The sequence below is a fragment of the Zootoca vivipara genome, chromosome 12 (genome assembly GCF_965207765.1).
Source record: "Zootoca vivipara chromosome 12, rZooViv2.hap1.1, whole genome shotgun sequence".
NCBI lineage: Eukaryota > Metazoa > Chordata > Lepidosauria > Squamata > Lacertidae > Zootoca > Zootoca vivipara.
In genome coordinates, this window is record NC_142595.1 from 39,193,191 (window position 1) to 39,211,732 (window position 18,542).

General features: G+C 49.0%; 1 protein-coding gene across 1 annotated transcript in view; it reads left to right on the plus strand.

Annotated features, from left to right (window-relative positions):
* The first annotated feature begins 2,174 nt into the window (after positions 1–2,174).
* LOC118095529 (caspase recruitment domain-containing protein 8-like) overlaps positions 2,175–18,542 on the plus strand; it is a 44,429-nt gene continuing 28,061 nt past the window's right edge. The window contains exons 1-7 of the mRNA XM_088654733.1: positions 2,175–2,378; positions 8,398–8,657; positions 10,267–10,398; positions 10,573–10,714; positions 11,069–11,119; positions 13,055–13,109; positions 14,573–14,854. Of these exons, the coding sequence (XP_088510859.1) occupies positions 8,445–8,657; positions 10,267–10,398; positions 10,573–10,714; positions 11,069–11,119; positions 13,055–13,109; positions 14,573–14,854 (875 nt within the window). The 5' untranslated portion in view covers positions 2,175–2,378; positions 8,398–8,444. The remainder of the gene's footprint in view (positions 2,379–8,397; positions 8,658–10,266; positions 10,399–10,572; positions 10,715–11,068; positions 11,120–13,054; positions 13,110–14,572; positions 14,855–18,542) is intronic.

Consider the following 18,542-nt stretch of genomic DNA (forward strand, 5'->3'; position numbering starts at 1 on the left):
GAATTACAAGCCTGGTAGATGAAGGGAACGCTGTGGATGTAGCCTATCTTGATTTCAGCAAGGCCTTTGACAAGGTGCCCCATGATATTCTTGTAAAGAAGCTGGTAAAATGTGGGCTAGACAATGCTACCAGTGGATTTGTAACTGGCTTACTGACCGAACCCAAAGGGTACTCATCAATGGCTCCTCCTCATCCTGGAGAGTAGTGACTAGTGGGGTGCCACAGGGTTCTGTCTTGGGCCCAGTCTTGTTCAACATCTTTATCAATGACTTGGATGATGGGCTTGAGGGAATCCTGAGCAAGTTTGCAGGTGACACCAAATTGGGAGGGGTGGCTAACACCCCAGAGGACAGGATCACACTTCAGAATGACCTTAACAGATTAGACAACTGGGCCAAAGCAAACAAGATGAATTTTAACAAGGAGAAATGTAAAGTACTACACTTGGGCAAAAAAAATGAAAGGCACAAATACAGGATGGGAGACACCTGGCTTGAGAGCAGTACATGTGAAAAGGATCTAGGAGTCTTGGTAGACCACAAACTTGACATGAGTCAGCAGTGTGATGCAGCAGCTAAAAAAGCCAATGCAATTCTGGGCTGCATCAATAGGAGTATAGCATCTAGATCAAGGGAAGTAATAGTACCACTGTCTTCTGCTCTGGTCAGACCTCACCTGGAGTACTGTGTCCAGTTCTGGGCACCACAGTTCAAGAAGGATACTGATAAGCTGGAACGTGTCCAGAAGAGGGCAACCAAAATGGTCAAAGGCCTGGAAACGATGCCTTATGAGGAACGGCTTAGGGAGCTGGGTATGTTTAGCCTGGAGAAGAGAAGGTTAAGGGGTGATATGATAACCATGTTCAAATATATAAAAGGATGTCATATAGAGGAGGGAGAAAGGTTGTTTTCTGCTGCTCCAGAGAAGCGGACACGGAGCAACGGATTCAAACTACAAGAAAGAAAATTCCACCTAAACATTAGGAAGAACTTCCTGACAGTAAGAGCTGTTCGGCAGTGGAATTTGCTGCCAAGGAGTGTGGTGGAGTCTCCTTCTTTGGAGGTCTTTAAGCAGAGGCTTGACAGCCATCTGTCAGGAATGCTTTGATGGTGTTTCCTGCTTGGCAGGGGGTTGGACTGGATGGCCCTTGTGGTCTCTTCCAACTCTATGATTCTATGATTCTATGATTCTATTCCCAATAAGAAGGATTCGGGTATATATATCTATATATGATATTTTAATACCTTCAAATACCCGGTTCTAAAAGTTTTTAATTTCCCCACAATTCCACCACACATGCATAAATCAGAGAAAATATGATTAAAATGTTCAACAAATGGTATATAACACCAATTAAAATTCACAAAATGTATAAAACCAAAGATAACCTTTGCTGGAGATACCGGAAGGAGGTGGGGACATTTATGCAAAGCTTTCTCTTTTCAGGGAACATTATATACATTGAATTTCTTTTTAGGTTTCCGAGAAGTGTTCCGCAGAACACATCTGGTATATGAAGATCTCACAATAATCACATGTGGTGCTGCTCTCTAAAACATTCCCAAACTACATCTGTGTCAGGGACTGGGCAGAGGAGGAGTGGTGGAGTCACCCCCCCCCAATCCTTCCAGGGAGGAGGAAGAGGAAGACAGTATAGATTTACAACAAGGGTTTGAGGGAGGTTGCAGCTCGGAGGCAAATGAGGGGAAAGTTGGGATAACATGGGAGAGCCAGAGCAACACCTGGTTGACATGTCATTAGAAAGCATTCCAGACCCACCACCACCCCGCTCCCAGAACCCAGTGAGCCTTTAAAGTATGAGAGCAAAGAGCTTGGCAACCTTGCAACCTTGGCATTATCAGCCCTAGGGCTTTTTTTCAACCAGACCTCACTGGAACTGAGTTCCAGCACCTGCCATTGTAAGAGAACAAGGGAAGCATTCATGGTAAGTTCGGGCACCTCTTTTTCTAGAAGAATAGCACTGATCAACACTATGCTCTCACCAGTTGTACTGTTTCTTTCAGATTTTACGGTCAAATATTATTGAGTCCAGGTAGCTGGGGTGGGGATTGCTTCCCATCAGGAAGATGCAGAGGGTGTCCAGCTGGTGTTCAAACCACTTCCCTTTCCATTTTCCCCTTTGTGCCATTCAGACTGTGCTTCACAGAGGCTGGATCCTTCCTTTGCTTGTATACTGATGTCATATTTGAGGTGAGAGGAGCTGTGACCATCACTTACCACTTTGATTCATGGTCTAAGCACCTGGCCGAACAGAACACAGAGGACTGGGTTGTCACTGGGCCTTTGATCAACATTGAAGCAGATCCAGCAGAGGCTGTGGCAGCTGTTCACTTCCCTCACTTCTTGTGTCTTGCAGGTATGGTGGGTAAAAAAAGCTTGTAACAAAATTAATACAGTGGTACCTCGGTTTTTGAACGTAATCTATTCCGGAAGATTGTTCAAGTTCTGAAACATTCGAAAACCAGTTGGCAGATAGGAAAACAGAAGTAACTTGCACTCAGCGGAAGCCACATGGCATGTTCAACTTCCAAGGCGTGTTCCAAAACCGAAGCATTTACTTCTGGGTTTATGCTGTTTGAAATCCGAAATGTTCATCAACAGAGACATTCGAAAACCGAGGTACCACTGTACTTTCATGTAACAGGAAGGGAAGTTGTGCAGTGATGAGCTTTGTCATCCAAACTCAGGGGAGGTCATGCACAGGCTGGATGCAGAGGAGTGATGGGAGGCACCATTTGGGAAACCCCCCAGGGGAAGAAGACTCAAGAGCCTGGAGATTGCTGGTGGGACAATGACGAGGGATCAGAGGGAGCAGCCTGGGAGGATGTGGTGTCAGCAGCTGGAGAGGTAACAGGGTTTAGTGAGCAGAAAGAGGCCGAGGCCGAGAGCAGTGCAGAATTGGAGGCTGAAGTGAAGTCTGGAGATGAGGTGGGCCAGGAGACAGATGTGAGGCAGGCTGCTGAAGAAGCCAGGAGAGTCTCTCCTTCCTAACTCTCTTCCCCACTGGTCTCCCAGAACCAGAAGAGGTATAGTGGCATGTGGTCAGTGGACTTGGGGGAATAGGCTAGTTTCCTAAGGGTTCTCCTGGCACCTCCTTCTCAAAGCCTGTGAAGCTTCTGCCCGCCTTAGGGAGAGAGGCACATTACTCTGATGGGTGCAAGAGCCTTCCTGCCCCCTTCTCAAAGCCACTAAAGAGGTATGAAGAGGGCAGAGCAAATATACAGATATAGCGATGGAGTCTCAGATTGCTTGGGAAGAACCCGGGGGGGGGAGGGAGCCTTAGGGAACTGCCTCATAGGGGCTTGAAATATACTCGGAGTCGAGAGTGAATTTCATGCTCTTTATTCAGCTCATATTCATCAAGGAGAAGAAGAGAAGACGAATCGCTCTTTTCCCAAAACCATCTGCTTATATACATTATTTACACAATGGGCCTTGCGTGATTGGCTACTTCAGGGCTACACCTGTGGGCAAATTATATTGTGGATTGACTTCTGCCTGCAGCCTGATTGGCTGCTCCTACAGGCCAATCAGGTAGCAGATTCACTTCTGCCAGCCGCCTGATTGGCTGCTCCAGCAGGCCAATCAGGTTGCGGATTCACTTCCACCTGGAGTTGGATTGGGTAGCTCCCGCTGATTCTGAATCCTATTGTTCAAGGATTCAGCTCAGTACATAACACCCCTCCCCTCTAAGTTCCAGTCCTGCCCGGGAAGTTGCATTCGTAGTCCCCAAGGTCTGCTGGCCGCCTCCGTGTGCGTTGTGGCCTGGGGTGTTCCTTGGTCAGGGGTTCTGGTTCTGGCTCGTGTTCCGAGGCTGCTGGCTGTGCCGGGGCTGTCTGGTCTGGCGCCACTGAACCACTAGGTTGTGACTCTGGTTCCGGTGTCCTTCCAGCCTCGGGGCGCCCCTCTGTGCCTACTGCTTCTGCTTCCCCTGCCCACCCCTCTCGCTCTACAGGCCTCACTGCCCTGCTGTCCCCTTGGGACCCCTCTGTCCCGCTCTCCTCCCGGGTTCCTCCTGGGAATCGTCGCCGTAGCTGGTCGCAGTGGCGGCGCCAACATTGCCCCCCTTCCGTTAGTACCTCGTACGACACGGGACCGGTCACCTTGGTGACTGTGGCGGGTACCCATGCTGGGCCTGCCCCAAAATTCTTTGCATACACTGGGTCCTGGGCCACAAATGTCCGGGGGTTCCTGCCTTTCCCCACCACTACCTCATCCTGAGCTCTGTCGGGGTGAAGTCGGTCCAGTCTAGTTGCAAGGCGCCGGCCCATGAGTAGTTCCGCTGGGCTCCGGCCCGTCGTTGTGCTTGGGGTGCTGTGCTGTGCTAGAAGAAATGCGGCAAGGCGGTATTCCCAGTCCCCTTGTGTTATGCGGCGGAGGCTGTCCTTGGTGGTCCGCACCATGCGCTCCGCTTGGCCATTGGTGGCAGGGTGGAATGGTGCTGAGCGGATGTGGCGGATGGCGTTCTGCGCTGTGAAGGTCTGGAACTCCTCTGACGTGAATGCGGTTCCATTGTCTGAGACGAGGGAGTCAGGGAGCCCGTGGGTTGCAAACAGCTTACGTAGTACCCGGATGGCTGCCGCCGTAGAAGTGGACGGTACCAGTGCGACCTCCAGCCATTTGGTGTAGGAATCCACCACTATGAAGAATGTTTTTCCCTGGAAGGGGCCAGCGAAGTCCACGTGCAAGCGTGACCATGGATGTCGGGCGGACTCCCAGGGCTGGACTGGGGCCCTTGGGGGATCCGGGCGGGATTCTTGGCAGGTCTGGCAGTGTTGGACCCAGGCCTCCATCTCTCTGTCAATCCCCGGCCACCACACATAACTCCTGGCAAGGGCCTTCATCCTCACTACCCCTGGGTGTGTCTCGTGTAGGGCTGTGAGGACCCTTTTGCGGAGGGGCTGGGGAACAACAACCCTGCTTCCCCATAACAGGCACCCCTTGTGGGCCGACAGTTCATGTTTGCGGTTTGTGTAGCCCGCGAATTCTGGCCCGGGGCTGCTGCTGGGCCATCCTCGCCACACCCAGTCCAGGACCCGGGAGATGACCCTATCTTTTGTGGAATGGTGCGCAACTTCTTGTGCCTGAATGGGTCGGTCGGGAAGCAGCTCCAGGGTCATAACCTCTTGCGCAGGCGCTGGGTCGGGGCCTGTTTCTGGTAGTGGTAGCCTGCTGAGTGCGTCTGCGTGGCCCATCGCCTTCCCAGGGCGGTGGATTAGTGCATACTGGTAGCCGGCAAGGAAAATTGACCACCTGAGGACACGTGGAGACAACACTTGGGGGGTCTGCTTCTCGGGGGCAAACAGGCCAAGCAACGGCTTGTGGTCAGTCACTATGGTAAAGGGCCGCCCGTACAAGAAATCATGGAATTTTTTTACGCCCTTCACGATTGCCAGACCCTCCTTGTCAATCTGTGAGTAGTTTCGTTCGGCTGCAGCAAGCGTCTGGGAGAAGTATGCCACCGGCACCTCTCTTCCATCCGGGAGTTGGTGTCCCAGGACAGCGCCGATGCCATAGGGAGAGGCGTCGCATGCCAGCACCACTGGCAGCCTCTCGTCGAAGTGTGCCAAGACCGAGTTCGAGACGAGCAAGTCCTTGACTGCCTGGAATGCGGCCCTTTGTCGCTGGCCCCACACCCAAGGGGCCCTTTTATCTAGGAGTCTGTGTAGGGGCTCCGCTACCGCTGCCTTATGGGGAAGGAAGGCATGGTAAAAGTTCAATAGTCCCAAGAATGACTGAAGTTCGGGCTTGCTCTTGGGCGCTGGGGCCTCACAAATGGCCCGTACCTTGTCACCGGTTGGATGGACCCCTTCTGCGTCCACCTTAAATCCCAGAAAGTCCACCTGCGGCACTCCCAGTAAACACTTTTCCCGCTTCACCTTGAGGCCCGCCGTCTGGAAACGGTGCAGGACGGAGCGGAGGCGGTCCTCAAATTCCTCTGGTGTGGGCCCGGCGATCAGTACATCATCGAAGAAGGGGGTGACGCCAGGAATCCCTTTAAGGAGGGAGTCCATTAGATTCTGGAATATGCCTGGTGCCACGCTAACGCCAAATTGCAGCCGCTTTACTCTGAATGCCCCTCTGTGCGTCACAATCGTCTGAGCCTCTGCTGTGGCTTCGTCCACAGGCAACTGTTGATACGCTTGGGCCAAGTCCAGTTTGCCAAAGATTTTTGACCCAGCCAGGGTGGCGAGGACATGGCTGACCACTGGCACTGGGTATGCATGGGCCGTGAGAGCCTTGTTTATGGTGCATTTGTAGTCTGCACAGATGCCGACCGAACCGTTAGGCTTGACGGGTGTGACAATTGGAGTTTCCCAGGGGGCGTTGGGCACCGGCTCCAGCACTCCTTGCTCCACGAGCCGGTCCAATTCCTCGTCTATGCGGGGTTTCAGGGCGAACGGGACCCGGCGGGCCTTGTGCCTGATGGGTCGTACAGCGGGGTCTAGCTGTAGGGCAATGGGGGGTCCTGTATATCGTCCCAATGCCCCATCGAAAACCCCTGGAAACTCTTTGCATATGGCGTCCACGTCCACTTGTAAGCTAGTGCGGTTCACCCCGGTAACGGCTAGCCCCAGAGGTCCAAACCATGCCAGTCCCAGTAAGCTAACGTAGGGGCCCTTAACTACCAGCAAGTCCAATTGTTGCTTTCGCCCTCGATATTGCACCCTGAAGGTCCCCACCCCCATTGTAGGGACCTTACGTTTCTGGAAGTCCCGGAGGGTGAATGGGGCCGGCCTTAGTTTGGGACCCCCATTAGGGCACAGTTCCCTTAATGTTCGGGCCGAGATTATGGATAGAGTTGAACCCGTGTCCAGCTCCATGCGGCATGGGGCTCCCTCTATCTGTACCTCTATATAAATTTTCTCTGTGCTGGGATGGGGCAACTGGAATACCTGGTAGTCCGTGATCTCCGTCGAGTTGCCTTGGTGCATGGTGCCGTGTGACCTGGGGCTCCTGGGTCGGTCATCTGATGCTTGTCGACGGGTGAGTCGAGCCCGACACACCCGGGCGATGTGTCCCAATTTTCTGCACTGCCTGCACTCTGCGTTGCGGAAACGACAGGTCCTCCTCTCGTGGTTCTCCCCACAGCTTGCACAGTTCCCTCCTTCTCGTCGAGGCTGCTGTGGTGTGTGTGCTGCTTGAGTGCGCCGCTGTACTCGGTGTACTTCCTCCCTGTCAGATTCGGATTCGTCGGTGAGGTCTTCGTGGTAGACCCTCGGTTGGGATGGCGGGGCCGGTCGTGCCTCTTGCGTTGACCTCTCGGCGGCTTCGGTTGCCAGGGCTTCCTCCAGAGCAATCTGGAACGTGAGGTCTTTTTTGGCGTAGAGGCGTCGTTGCAACATCTCGTCCCTCAGGCCACCGACGAGGCGGTCACGAAGCATGTTCTCCAACTCTGAGAAGTTGCATAACTGGGCGGCTTGGCGGAGGGAGGTCACAAACCCAGTTATGGTTTCCCCCGGGGCTTGCCGCTTTGCGTAGAAGGCATTTCGGCAAGCTACCACCGAGGGCTGTGGTGAAAAGTGCTCCTTCAGCCGTTCCATTATTGTTTTGTAAGAGACGGTAGCGACATCTCTAGGTGCAAGGAGAGCCCGGGCGATTTCAAACGTCTCCTCTCCACAGACGCTGAAGAATGTCGCCCTCTTCATGGCATCGTTGGTGACTTCTTTCGCTTGCAGGAGGAAGTTGAAACGGGCGGCGTACCCTTCCCAGTCTCCTGATGCTGGGTTGAATGGCGAGAAGCTGCTGTCGGTTGCCATTCTGGGTTCCTTGGGTCCTGGAGCTGAAGCCTGGATGCACGGTGCGATGCAGCGGTGCAGCAGGTGGCGGTGCTGCGGTGCAGTGCGTGGTGGCGGTCAGCTCAGCAGGATCCCACCTTCGTCGCCAGTGAAATATACTCGGAGTCGAGAGTGAATTTCATGCTCTTTATTCAGCTCATATTCATCAAGGAGAAGAAGAGAAGACGAATCGCTCTTTTCCCAAAACCATCTGCTTATATACATTATTTACACAATGGGCCTTGCGTGATTGGCTACTTCAGGGCTACACCTGTGGGCAAATTATATTGTGGATTGACTTCTGCCTGCAGCCTGATTGGCTGCTCCTACAGGCCAATCAGGTAGCAGATTCACTTCTGCCAGCCGCCTGATTGGCTGCTCCAGCAGGCCAATCAGGTTGCGGATTCACTTCCACCTGGAGTTGGATTGGGTAGCTCCCGCTGATTCTGAATCCTATTGTTCAAGGATTCAGCTCAGTACATAACAGGGCTGGATCTACCAGAATGAGTTGCTATGCTCACTAGGCCTGCCTTCTTTCTTTGAATAAATTCCCACTTGTGACATGTTTGTTTGTTTTTCCTTTGTTCTGCTTTCCAGGCAAAAGTGATTCCCAAGTCCACATTGCACATTTTGTGGAAGGGGGGATGAGTCTGGAGAAGCCAGACAGAGTGGGGCCATATCATGTTGTGTTGGAAAACCCAAACTTCTCTCCCCGTGGTGCCATTTTGAGAACGTCATGGTCATGGTTTAAGCGGAAGATATTGGTCCACTCTGTGGCACTGCTCTATCAAATGCTTCGATTCAATTCACCAAAATTCCATCTGTACCTCCTTCCCAATGACTCTTCCGTGAGAAAGGTAACTGGGATTCTCCAACTCTGATTGGTATTCCAGATCGCCTGGATCATTTGCCTGATTGTAGTAAGCCTGACAGAGTAACTATACAAAATTATGCACCACAGTGTGTCATGGTTCATGAACTGTATCTCCCTTTGTTGGGCTTTAGCTAATTTACCAAATGGCTAGCCAACATCAACCTGCCCCTGGAGAGAAGATTAGCAGTTGCTCTTCAACTGAGTTACAGTGGTGCCTCGCTAGACGAACGCCCTGCTAGACGAAAATTCTGCTTAACGAAAGGATTTTCTGATCGGAGGTTGCCTCGCTATACGACGAGATTTTCTATGGCCACCACTTCGTCCTGTGAAGCGTGGCCATAAAAACCTCCGATCAGAAAATCAGGGCATTCATCTAGCGAAAGGTGAACCAGGTGTAGCAAGGGAAGAAGGCAAAGGAAGCTCAGCTGAGAGGCACTGACAGCTGTCACCGCCTCTCAGCTCATCTCCCTTTGCCTTCTTTCCCTGCTGCAGCTGGTTCCCCTTTGAGTTCCGCTGGCACTGAGCGCAACTTGCCGCGCACAGCCGGCATGGAGCGCGGTTTCGTACACCTCCAAAGCCACGCTCCATGTCAGGGGAGGCAGGCAAGACGCGACGGCGAGGGAACGTTCCTCCGCCACCGCGTCTTGCCGCGCACAGCCGGCATGGAGCGCGGTTTTGGACACCTCCGAAGCTTCGTCCGATCCGGCTCTGTTGTTGGCAGCAGCGGCGCTTGCTCTCTTGGCTCGGGGAAGCGCTTGCCTGCCTTCCCCAAGCCAAGAGAACAAGCGCCACCGCCGCCACCAGTTCCCCCCGGAGCCCATAGGAACGCATTAATTGACTTTAAATGCATTCCTATGGGAAACGGTGCCTCGCTAGACGAAATTTTCGTAGGACGAATTGAGTCCTGGAACGAATTAATTTCGTCTAGCGAGGCACCACTGTATTTTGGTTCCCACCAGTAGTGGTGTTTAAAAGTGAGTTTTCCAATACTGAAATAAGCATTTTTCATTTTCTGAGCAAGCTCCTTTCCAAATGCTCTGCTTGGTTCCATAGACAGCATTGTTAGTCAATCGTGTGAACAAAATATGTTTGTTCTATAATTCTAAGTACACTCAGCCTTCTCTGAAATCAGTGGTGCTACCTTCAAAGTAAATGCATTTAGTGATGAGCAAATTATCCTTGCTTCGTTTAGTAGTTACGAGCTTTCTGCAAGAACTTTGGAAAAACATTGCTTCTGGTGTGCAAGGCTGGCACATAAGAGATGAACTGCCTTTGCAATTTCAACTGCTCCCCATAGAGTCAGAAAATTGCCTGTCCATATTTTGGTTTCTGATGCCAAAGAGGTTTAGTTTTCTTTATATTGAAGATGGAGAATCTGTGTCTCTGCAGATGCTCTTAGAACTACAAAACCCATCATTCCTGACCCATACTGGCTGTGGCTGATAGGAATCCAAAGGCATCTGGAAGTTTGCAGCTTCCCCATCCCTGCCTTACATGCTGCAACAAAGCCAAGAAAGAGGTAGGGGGATTCAGTCTCCCAGAAGTTGGTTACCTTTCTTGCATATCTCAAAAGTGACCTTTGCCTTTCCCAGGCGGTTCATGAGCATGAAGTACAGAGCCCTTCACGGAGAATAGACAAACCCCCCTGGACCCTCAGGCCTCTGACGATTGGCTCTCGCTTCTTTGTGGTCAATGATGTCAATGATGTCAGAGTCTGTCCCAAGGTGAGACGCAAAAATGATGAAAGGTTTTGCTAGGGCAGAGCCATGGCTGTGAAGTATGAGAAGGGTGGGGGAGACTCCACCAGGATCCCTTGTCACCCTTAATTTGACTCCTTTGGAATGGCCGACTGGGCTAAGCCCTGTTTGCACATAAGGAGGTTTCATGCTTCCCCACAGGAAGTGGAGTTTCAATATCTGGATGCTGACAAGCTGCAGCAGTACGTGGAACTGTCTGCTGAGCATATGCAAGACATGTTCAACTTCAGCGTGATGGAGAAGCGCAAGAACGAACTCATCTGGGAGGCCTGTGTGACACAAGGTGAGCTTCATTGTAAGAAAATCAGAAGGCTGGACCATAATTTGGGACTAGTTAGAGGTAGGTCTGACATAGTCAAAAAAAATTTTAAAAAAATCCTTCCAGTAGTACCTTAGAGAACAACTAAGTTTGTCATAGGTATGAGCTTTCGTGTGCACGCAGATTTCTTCAGATACACACTTCTTCTTCAGAGGTATCTGAAGAAGTGTGCATGCACACAAAAGCTCATACCTATGACAAACTTGGTCTCTAAGGTGCTACTGGAAGGATTTTTTAATCATAATTTGGGAGGCAGGGTGATAAAGGACATCGCAGGCACATTCCCTCTTTGACTGCCTCTTTCCTGTTCTCTTTCAGAGGAATTAAAGTCTTCTGAGATGATGTCTTCTCCTCCACACTCAGAACAAGGTCAGCAGGTTTTAATTACTTATTTCCTCGTACTTAAATCCCACCTTCCTCCCAATGGCAGCACAGAGGGGCTGGTGATACAGTACCACGGAAAAGTCACTTTTGGAATGTTAGGGAATCGCCTTCTGGTGCAGGTTCCCCATTGCTTATAGTCTCCTTTGGTGCCAGGTGAAGGTCTTTCAACACAGCTAAATTTTGTAGAAACAGCTTTGGCTTGGATTCAGCTCACCCAGTGTGCTAACGGAATCCAGTGCAAATGCTCATGATAGTGCAATTGGGCTTTCCTCCCTTCACCCGCCACTTCCCTCAAATGCACTTTGGAGGGTCAAGGAGAACCCCCAGAACAGCAGGAAAGCGTACAGTGTGTGTACTTGGCTGTTGGGGAGGGATAGCTGTGTCTGACAAGGAGGAAAGGTCACAGAGGGCAACATTTAATTTCTCCCTGTATGTTTTACAGCCTGGACTTCTCAGTTTTCAGCTGAGTGTCAGTTGTTAAAATATTATTTTTAAATTGTTTTTCTAACTGCATGTTAATGCATGTTTGTTGCTTTGTTTATCCATGTGAGCCAGCTGGAGAATTTGTGTTATGGCAGTATAAGGTTAAATTTGCACACATATTAAAAAAATGCTATGAAAATGCTTTTTAAAAAAACGTTTTGAAAAATACATTGAATTTGCCATAGCTCACTTTCACCATCTAGTGTCACATTTCCACTTTACAACACACATAAAGCGTTTTATTTGCAGCTGTATAACTGAGTGCAAGATATAAGTACAGTGGTGCCTCGCAAGACAAAAGTAATTCGTTCCGCGAGTCGCTTCGTCTAGCAAGATTTTCGTCTTGCGAAGCACAGTTTGCCACAGCAAAAAAAAAAAACTGCCAAAAAACTTCGTCTTGCGAAGCGCGGCCATAGAAAACTTCATCTTGCGAAGCGCCGAAAACATTGCAAAACGCTTTCATCTTGAGAGTTTTTCGTTGCGCAAGGCATTCGTCTTGCGACGTACCACTGTACCGGTAAGTAACATTTGTAGCATAAAGTCCTAAAAATGGGCCTTGATAAAACTGACTATAAAGACATGATTAGAGATATGAGACCAGATAAAAACGAATGAAGTTTTTATTATGTGTTTTATTATGTATTCAGAGTTCTATCAAGATGGGGCACCATTTTGGTGAGAATGGGGAATGTACTAGAGTTCCCCAGATATGCATGGCCCCCTGAACCAGAGAACCTGCTGCTTTTTACTGTGCTACGCCTTCCTAAGGGTAGAGAACAACCCTTTCCTTAACTACTGTTCACAAAGGTTTATTGTCTATTTAGAATTCCAGTACTGGGGACAGAGGAGTGACTGGTTCCTTAAGAAATGCATTTGATAGAATATTAGGATTGTCTTATTTGATTAGTCATTGTTTGGGCCAGGAAACCTCTGCATTGATAGATTGGGAGTCGGCAGGCAGGACGGCCAGCCATAGTTGGCTTGCAGCAGCACACCATACTTTTTAGAAAGCCATCTTACACCATTTCAGCCGTGGTGGGGAATCCTGGGAACTTTAGTTTGCTAAGCATCTCCCAACAACTCCCAGCACCCTCACTATCACCCCACACAGCAGCAACCACATTTTTCTAAATAGTGTGTTTCCAGCTGTGCCAGGCACACTTTCTCTGGTTTCCCCCCTTAAAATAAATAATTCAGTCCAGCCCAGAAATTGTCAAGACGGCAACCTTGCAAATTGAACACACTGGGAATGCTTCTGCTTTCCTGACTTTCTTTCCCTGCTCCCATTTGCTTGTTGGTAGTGAACTCAATCAACACACTTGTTCATGATGCAAAATGCTGGAGAGATTTGCAAATCGTGGGTTCATGTCCAATGCTTATGATTTCCCCATAGTCCCTGCATGTTTCATAAACACACCTTTTCTCTCGTTTTTCCAGGTGCTTGTTGCTACACTCTGTCCCATGCTGCATCCGGACACAGTGTGGAAAGCAGGTAGGGCTTAAGAGTTCCTCATGAAAGGCCAACCCTTCTATTAGGGACAATGAAGCAGCTACCACAGGCAGGCAGCAGATATTGAAGGGGTGGTGCTATTTCGGTATCTGCTGCACTGCGGTCTCTGGAGGGGCAGAAACCTACAAATGTGCAAAGTCAACAGAAGCTAAATTGGGCCACTCTACCTATCAGACGCGGGTGGCGCTGTGGGTTAAACCACAGAGCCTAGGGCTTGCCGATCAGGTCGGCAGTTCGAATCCCCGCAACAGGAGGTTGTTCAGTCCCAGCTCCTTCCAACCTAGCAGTTCAAAAGCACGTCAAAGTGCAAGTAGATAAATAGGAACCGCTACAGCGGGAAGGTAAACGGCGTTTCCATGTGCTGCTCTGGTTCGCCAGAAGCGGCTTTGTCATGCTGGCCACATGACCTGGAAGCTGTACGCCGGCTCCCTTGGTCAATAACGCGAGATGAGCACCCGCAACCCCAGAGTCGGTCACGACTGGACGTAATGGTCAGGGGTCCATTACCTTTACCTATCAGTTGCATGGAAGGTTCCCTCCAGGGAAGGGAGACACGGCTGCTTTTTCTTTTTCCGTGACTCAGAGATTATAAGACTAGCCTGTTGCACAATTTGGAATCGGGCAGCGGAAGAGATGGAGACATAATTCTTCAGGACAGGGGCAATTAATCTTTTTGGCCTGAGGATGATCAGATACCTCTTTGAGGGCCAATGTTTTATCATGTTTTTAATATTCTGTTGGGAGCCGCCTAGGGTCCCTGGGGAAACCCAGCCAGATGGGCAGGGTATAAAAAATTATTGTTATTGTTATTGTTACTGCTACTCAGTGTGAGATCACGATGCCAAAATGATAGACTTGCCCCTTTTATACCCCAGGGATTTCTGTGCACTTTGCAATACAAAACCTCCTGGTACCATCTCTTCAGGAGGTCCGTTTTGGAAATGAGTCTTTTTTCTGGCAGCAACTGCCCTTTGGAACTGCATCCTGTTACATATCAGTTAAGCGCTTTCTCCATGCTCTTTCGAATGGCCTTGTTTTTTCAATTGGTGGAGATCTTTATCCCCCAGTCGGCAGCAGTATTGGATCTGAAATGATTTTATGTATTGTTAAGTAAGTTTCATAGGAAACAATTAATTAACGGAAATGGAAATGGAAAGAAACACACTCTCACAGCACACAGGATTAAAAACCCTGAAGCGACAGGTGTTGCCTTTTAATCTTTAAAGAGCAGGAGGAGGTTTAGCTCCCATCTCAGCATTGTGATGCTTGGCCCTTATGGCCGATAAGGACCATCTCAACCCACATCTCTTTCTGCTCCCTCTGTGCCAATCCCAGCCATGGAAGTTGGTAGCACTTGCAGATGGTGTGGCTCCTTCCCGGGTTCCTTTGCTGAGCTTCTCTTGTTTTGTGCCTGCTTTTCCCTGCTTCTGGGGGTGATAATGCAGAGCAACGGTGAGGAGCATCAGAGACTGCCTGCTCTCTACTCTGGATAACTTGGATGAGGATGATCTCAACAGGTTCAAGTTCAAGCTCCACGAGTTCCCTGTCAGTGAGGGCCATGACAACATTCCCCTGGGGCGGCTGAAGAAGGCAGATGTCATGGACCTGAGCCAACTCCTCCTGAGTTTCTACATGGAGGATTATGCCGTGCTGGTGACGGCTGATGTCCTCAAAGCTATCAACTGCAGGGATGAGGCACAGAGGCTCCTCAGCCTCACCAGGAAGAGGTAAGAAAGGAGGAGGGCCAAATCATGGAACTGGCTGGGAGGGAAGGTGTATGGAGGGCCAGTCACCCCTGATGCCCCACCCGCTGTGAGGTGAGAGTGATTGATTTTGATCTTGACTTCATGGGGGTGAAAGGAGGAAAGCCTTATATCAGGGCCAGCCAATCTAGTGCCCATCATCTCTACATTTATTTTACTTATTTAACAGATTTGCATATCTTTTAGCTGTAAACACCTCTAAGCAGTTTATATGTTCTTGGTTTTTTATATATAAAGGTCAGAAGTTAATAATGAGTTGAGTTTTAAAAATTCAAAATGTGAAAAACATCAGCCATTAAAAATATACACTTTATAAAATAAAATGATGTACAGGCAACTCCCCTCTTGCACGTGATCTATTTCTGTGCGGCAACATGTATGTGTAATGCCAGGAACCTGGAAATGGAGGGGGAAGCTGGAAAGTCATCGTGGCTCATGAGTAGAAACTTCCCAGAGCCCAAAGAGGAGGTTGGAGGCTCAGTTGGGCTTTGTTTTGGCTGTGAATCCTCCCTTCTTTCTTCTCCTGGCAGTATTTAATTGTTACACTTCCATATAAACTTATTCATTCTCTCCCTCTCTCTCCTAGGAACTAGCAGTTCTTTGTTCAAACCTCTGCTTTTTATCAGTGAACAATGGTGACCCCTCTCCTGCCTCATCTGATCCTGCCAATCTGCAAAAATATCTGGAAGTCAAATTGTTTTCTCTTAGCCCAGCCATGGCTGCCATCCAGAATCCTCTGCAACACTTCAGTACTACAAACATTTGCCACTTTTATAATGCATTGGCTTCCCCCAGAGATTCCTGGAAATTGTAGTCTAGCAAGCTAACAATTATCTCAAAAACCAAACAAACCCAAGTTTCCAATGAAACTACAGTTCCCAGCTCTCCAGGAAAATACATATTGATAGAAGAGTTTCAGCTTTGGCTGGCGTCTTGCCCTCCAGATGTTCCAAACTACAACTCCCATCAGCCACAGCCAGCGTGTTGCTTCAGTGCCAAATTTCATCAAGGGACACTGGAAACAGCTGATCCAATGGACTGCATTGGTGGGAGTGGTGTTTACTATCAGGAAATGCAGGTGCAAGCATTGTACAATCAGTTTTGGATCTGGTCCTGATTAGGTGCAACCCAGACCCAATATGAACCAGTCAGGACCCTGGATCTGAATCACAACCTAGATACTTGAATCTTCAGTATTCTCATTCACTCAGAATGAGGGAACCAAAAGGACCATAACTTATTTGTTTTCTCCCATAGGTGCATGTAATTTGGACATATGGTAGTCCCTCCAGAGGGAATTAACTGCCAAATTTCAGAAAGTCAGCTCAAGGGTTTTTTTTTTGTTCTTTTGTTTTGTTAACCACATTTAAAATTTGCTGTTTTTCCAAAGAAAAATCAGCCCTGCAAATTCTCACACTCTTTTTGGACCTGATCCTGTTTGGCTATGTGCTGGTGCTAAGCTGTATGGTTTAAAGACCCACTCTATGTGTTAAGTATGTGTTTATACCTAAAGGAGCATCTCCACCCCCATCGCTCAGCCCAGACACTGAGGTCCAGCTCCGAGGGCCTTCTGGCAGTTCCTTCCCTATGAGAAGTGAGGTTGCAGGGAACCAAGCAGAGGGCCTTCTCAGTAGAGGTGCCCGTCCTGTGGAACACCCTTCCATCAGATGTCAAGGAAATAAACAACTATGGTGGGACCTCCGGTTAAGAACTTAATTTGTTCCGGAGGTCCGTTCTTAACCTGAAACTGTTCTTAACCTAAGGTACCACTTTAGCTAATGGGGCCTCCCGTTGCCGCCACGCGATGTCTGTTCTCATCCTGAAGCAAAGTTCTTAACCCAAGGGACTATTTCTGGGTTAATGGGGGTCTGTAATCCGATGCGTCTGTAACCCGAGGTACCATTGTATCTGACTTTTAGAAGATGATCTGAAGGCAGCCCTGTTTCGGGAGGTTTTTAATGTTCGATGTTTTATTGTGCTTTTAATTCTGTTGGGAAACCCAGCCAGATGGGCGGGATATAAATATAGAAGAAGAAGAAGAAGAAGAAGAAGAAGAAGAAGAAGAAGAAGAAGAAGAAGAAGAAGAAGAAGAAGAAGAAGAAGAAGAAGACGTACTTCCTAAAAACGACTCAGTAAGACAAAAAGAAAGGCTGTGTGTGTGTGTGTGTGTGTGTGTGTGTGTGTGTGAGAGAGAGAGAGAGAGAGAGAGAGAGAGAGAGAGAGAGAGAGAGAGAGAATGAGATAGGCAAGAACTGGCAGTCCTGGTATAGCATTCTTCTAGAGGACTTTTGCAGTAGATTTCCAGGCCTGCCTTCCACACTAAAATTCTCTTCTATGTGGTAAGCAAAGCCCCTCATTCAAGGAAGCACATGGATACAGCACAATGTATGGTTATGAGTTTGCTGAGGGGGGGGCAGGCGGTCAGACCCCTAAATCTCTGGATTCAGAAAAGGGTTAGCATTTAAGCAACCCCCCCCCCCTTTAAATCCATGGATCTAGCAAGTGTTGGAAATAACACAAGAAAGCTTCCTCATGAGGCAGCCTGATACTGGTCAAGCCATAAGCAAACAAAGGCAGGGTGATGAGAATCAAGAAAGCCACCAACCAGGCAAAGAATCTCTGCTGGATGCAGCCCACCCTGAGCCAGAGGGAGTTAGATGAACAAAGGCCAATAGGTTTGCCTGATGTGGACAGGAGGAAAAATCCTTTGGGTCTGTTAGTGGTGACTAGCAAGAAGTGGGGGCAAAATTTTTTGTTTTGGATTCAAAGCTGCTGCACCTATGGGAGAAGCAAGGGACCCTCTTGGAATGTAATGCTTTGAACAGTAGGCTCAGGCTGCATATATGTGTAAATAAACCAAATATAATAAAAGACACCACAGTGTCCTCTGTGCCTCATGCTTTGAGCCCCACTTTGGGTGAAAGGTTCCTGTATTGCAGGGGGTTGGACTAGATCAGGCATGTCCAACAGGTAGATCGTGATCTACTGGTAGATCACTGGATATCTGTGGTAGATCACTGGTAGATCACTGGCTCACCCCAAAGAAGTTCAACAACTTTGGCTCCCCTAAAAAAGTTCAACATTTTTGCCCTGCACCCCCCCCCAAAACAGGGCTTTCCTCCTCCCTAAAAGAAGCTCAACAACTTTGACCTGAACCCCCAAAAAGAGTGTAGATCACTGCCAGTTTTTAACTCTGTGAGTAGATCACAGTCTCTTGGGAGTTGGCCACCCCTGGCTGGACTAGATGACCATCTCAGTCCCTTCCAACTCTACAAGTCTATGATTCTCTGAATCCTACATGGAAAAGTCTAAAAGTGTCCTTGGAACGCTGAGAGGTCATTTGATAAAACACTCAGAGAGAGGAGGTGGTACAGTAATTGCCGTTTAATAAAGTGAGTGAACTTTGAACAGCAGAGGAAAATACATTAGTATTGTAGGATGATTATTGTAATGGGAAAGTAGGGAAGCAGGGTGTGAAATGGAGCAGGAAAACACAGGGAGAAAAAAGAAAGCAGGAAAGCAAGGGGGACGAAATGGAGAAGGAAAATGGTGGGCGAGGAGGGAAAGCTTTCCTGCATTCCTGAATAAACTGTCCCAGGGAGTAGGAGATGTCAGCGCCACAAGCAGGGGGGCCGGGAGTGGGCACAGCACC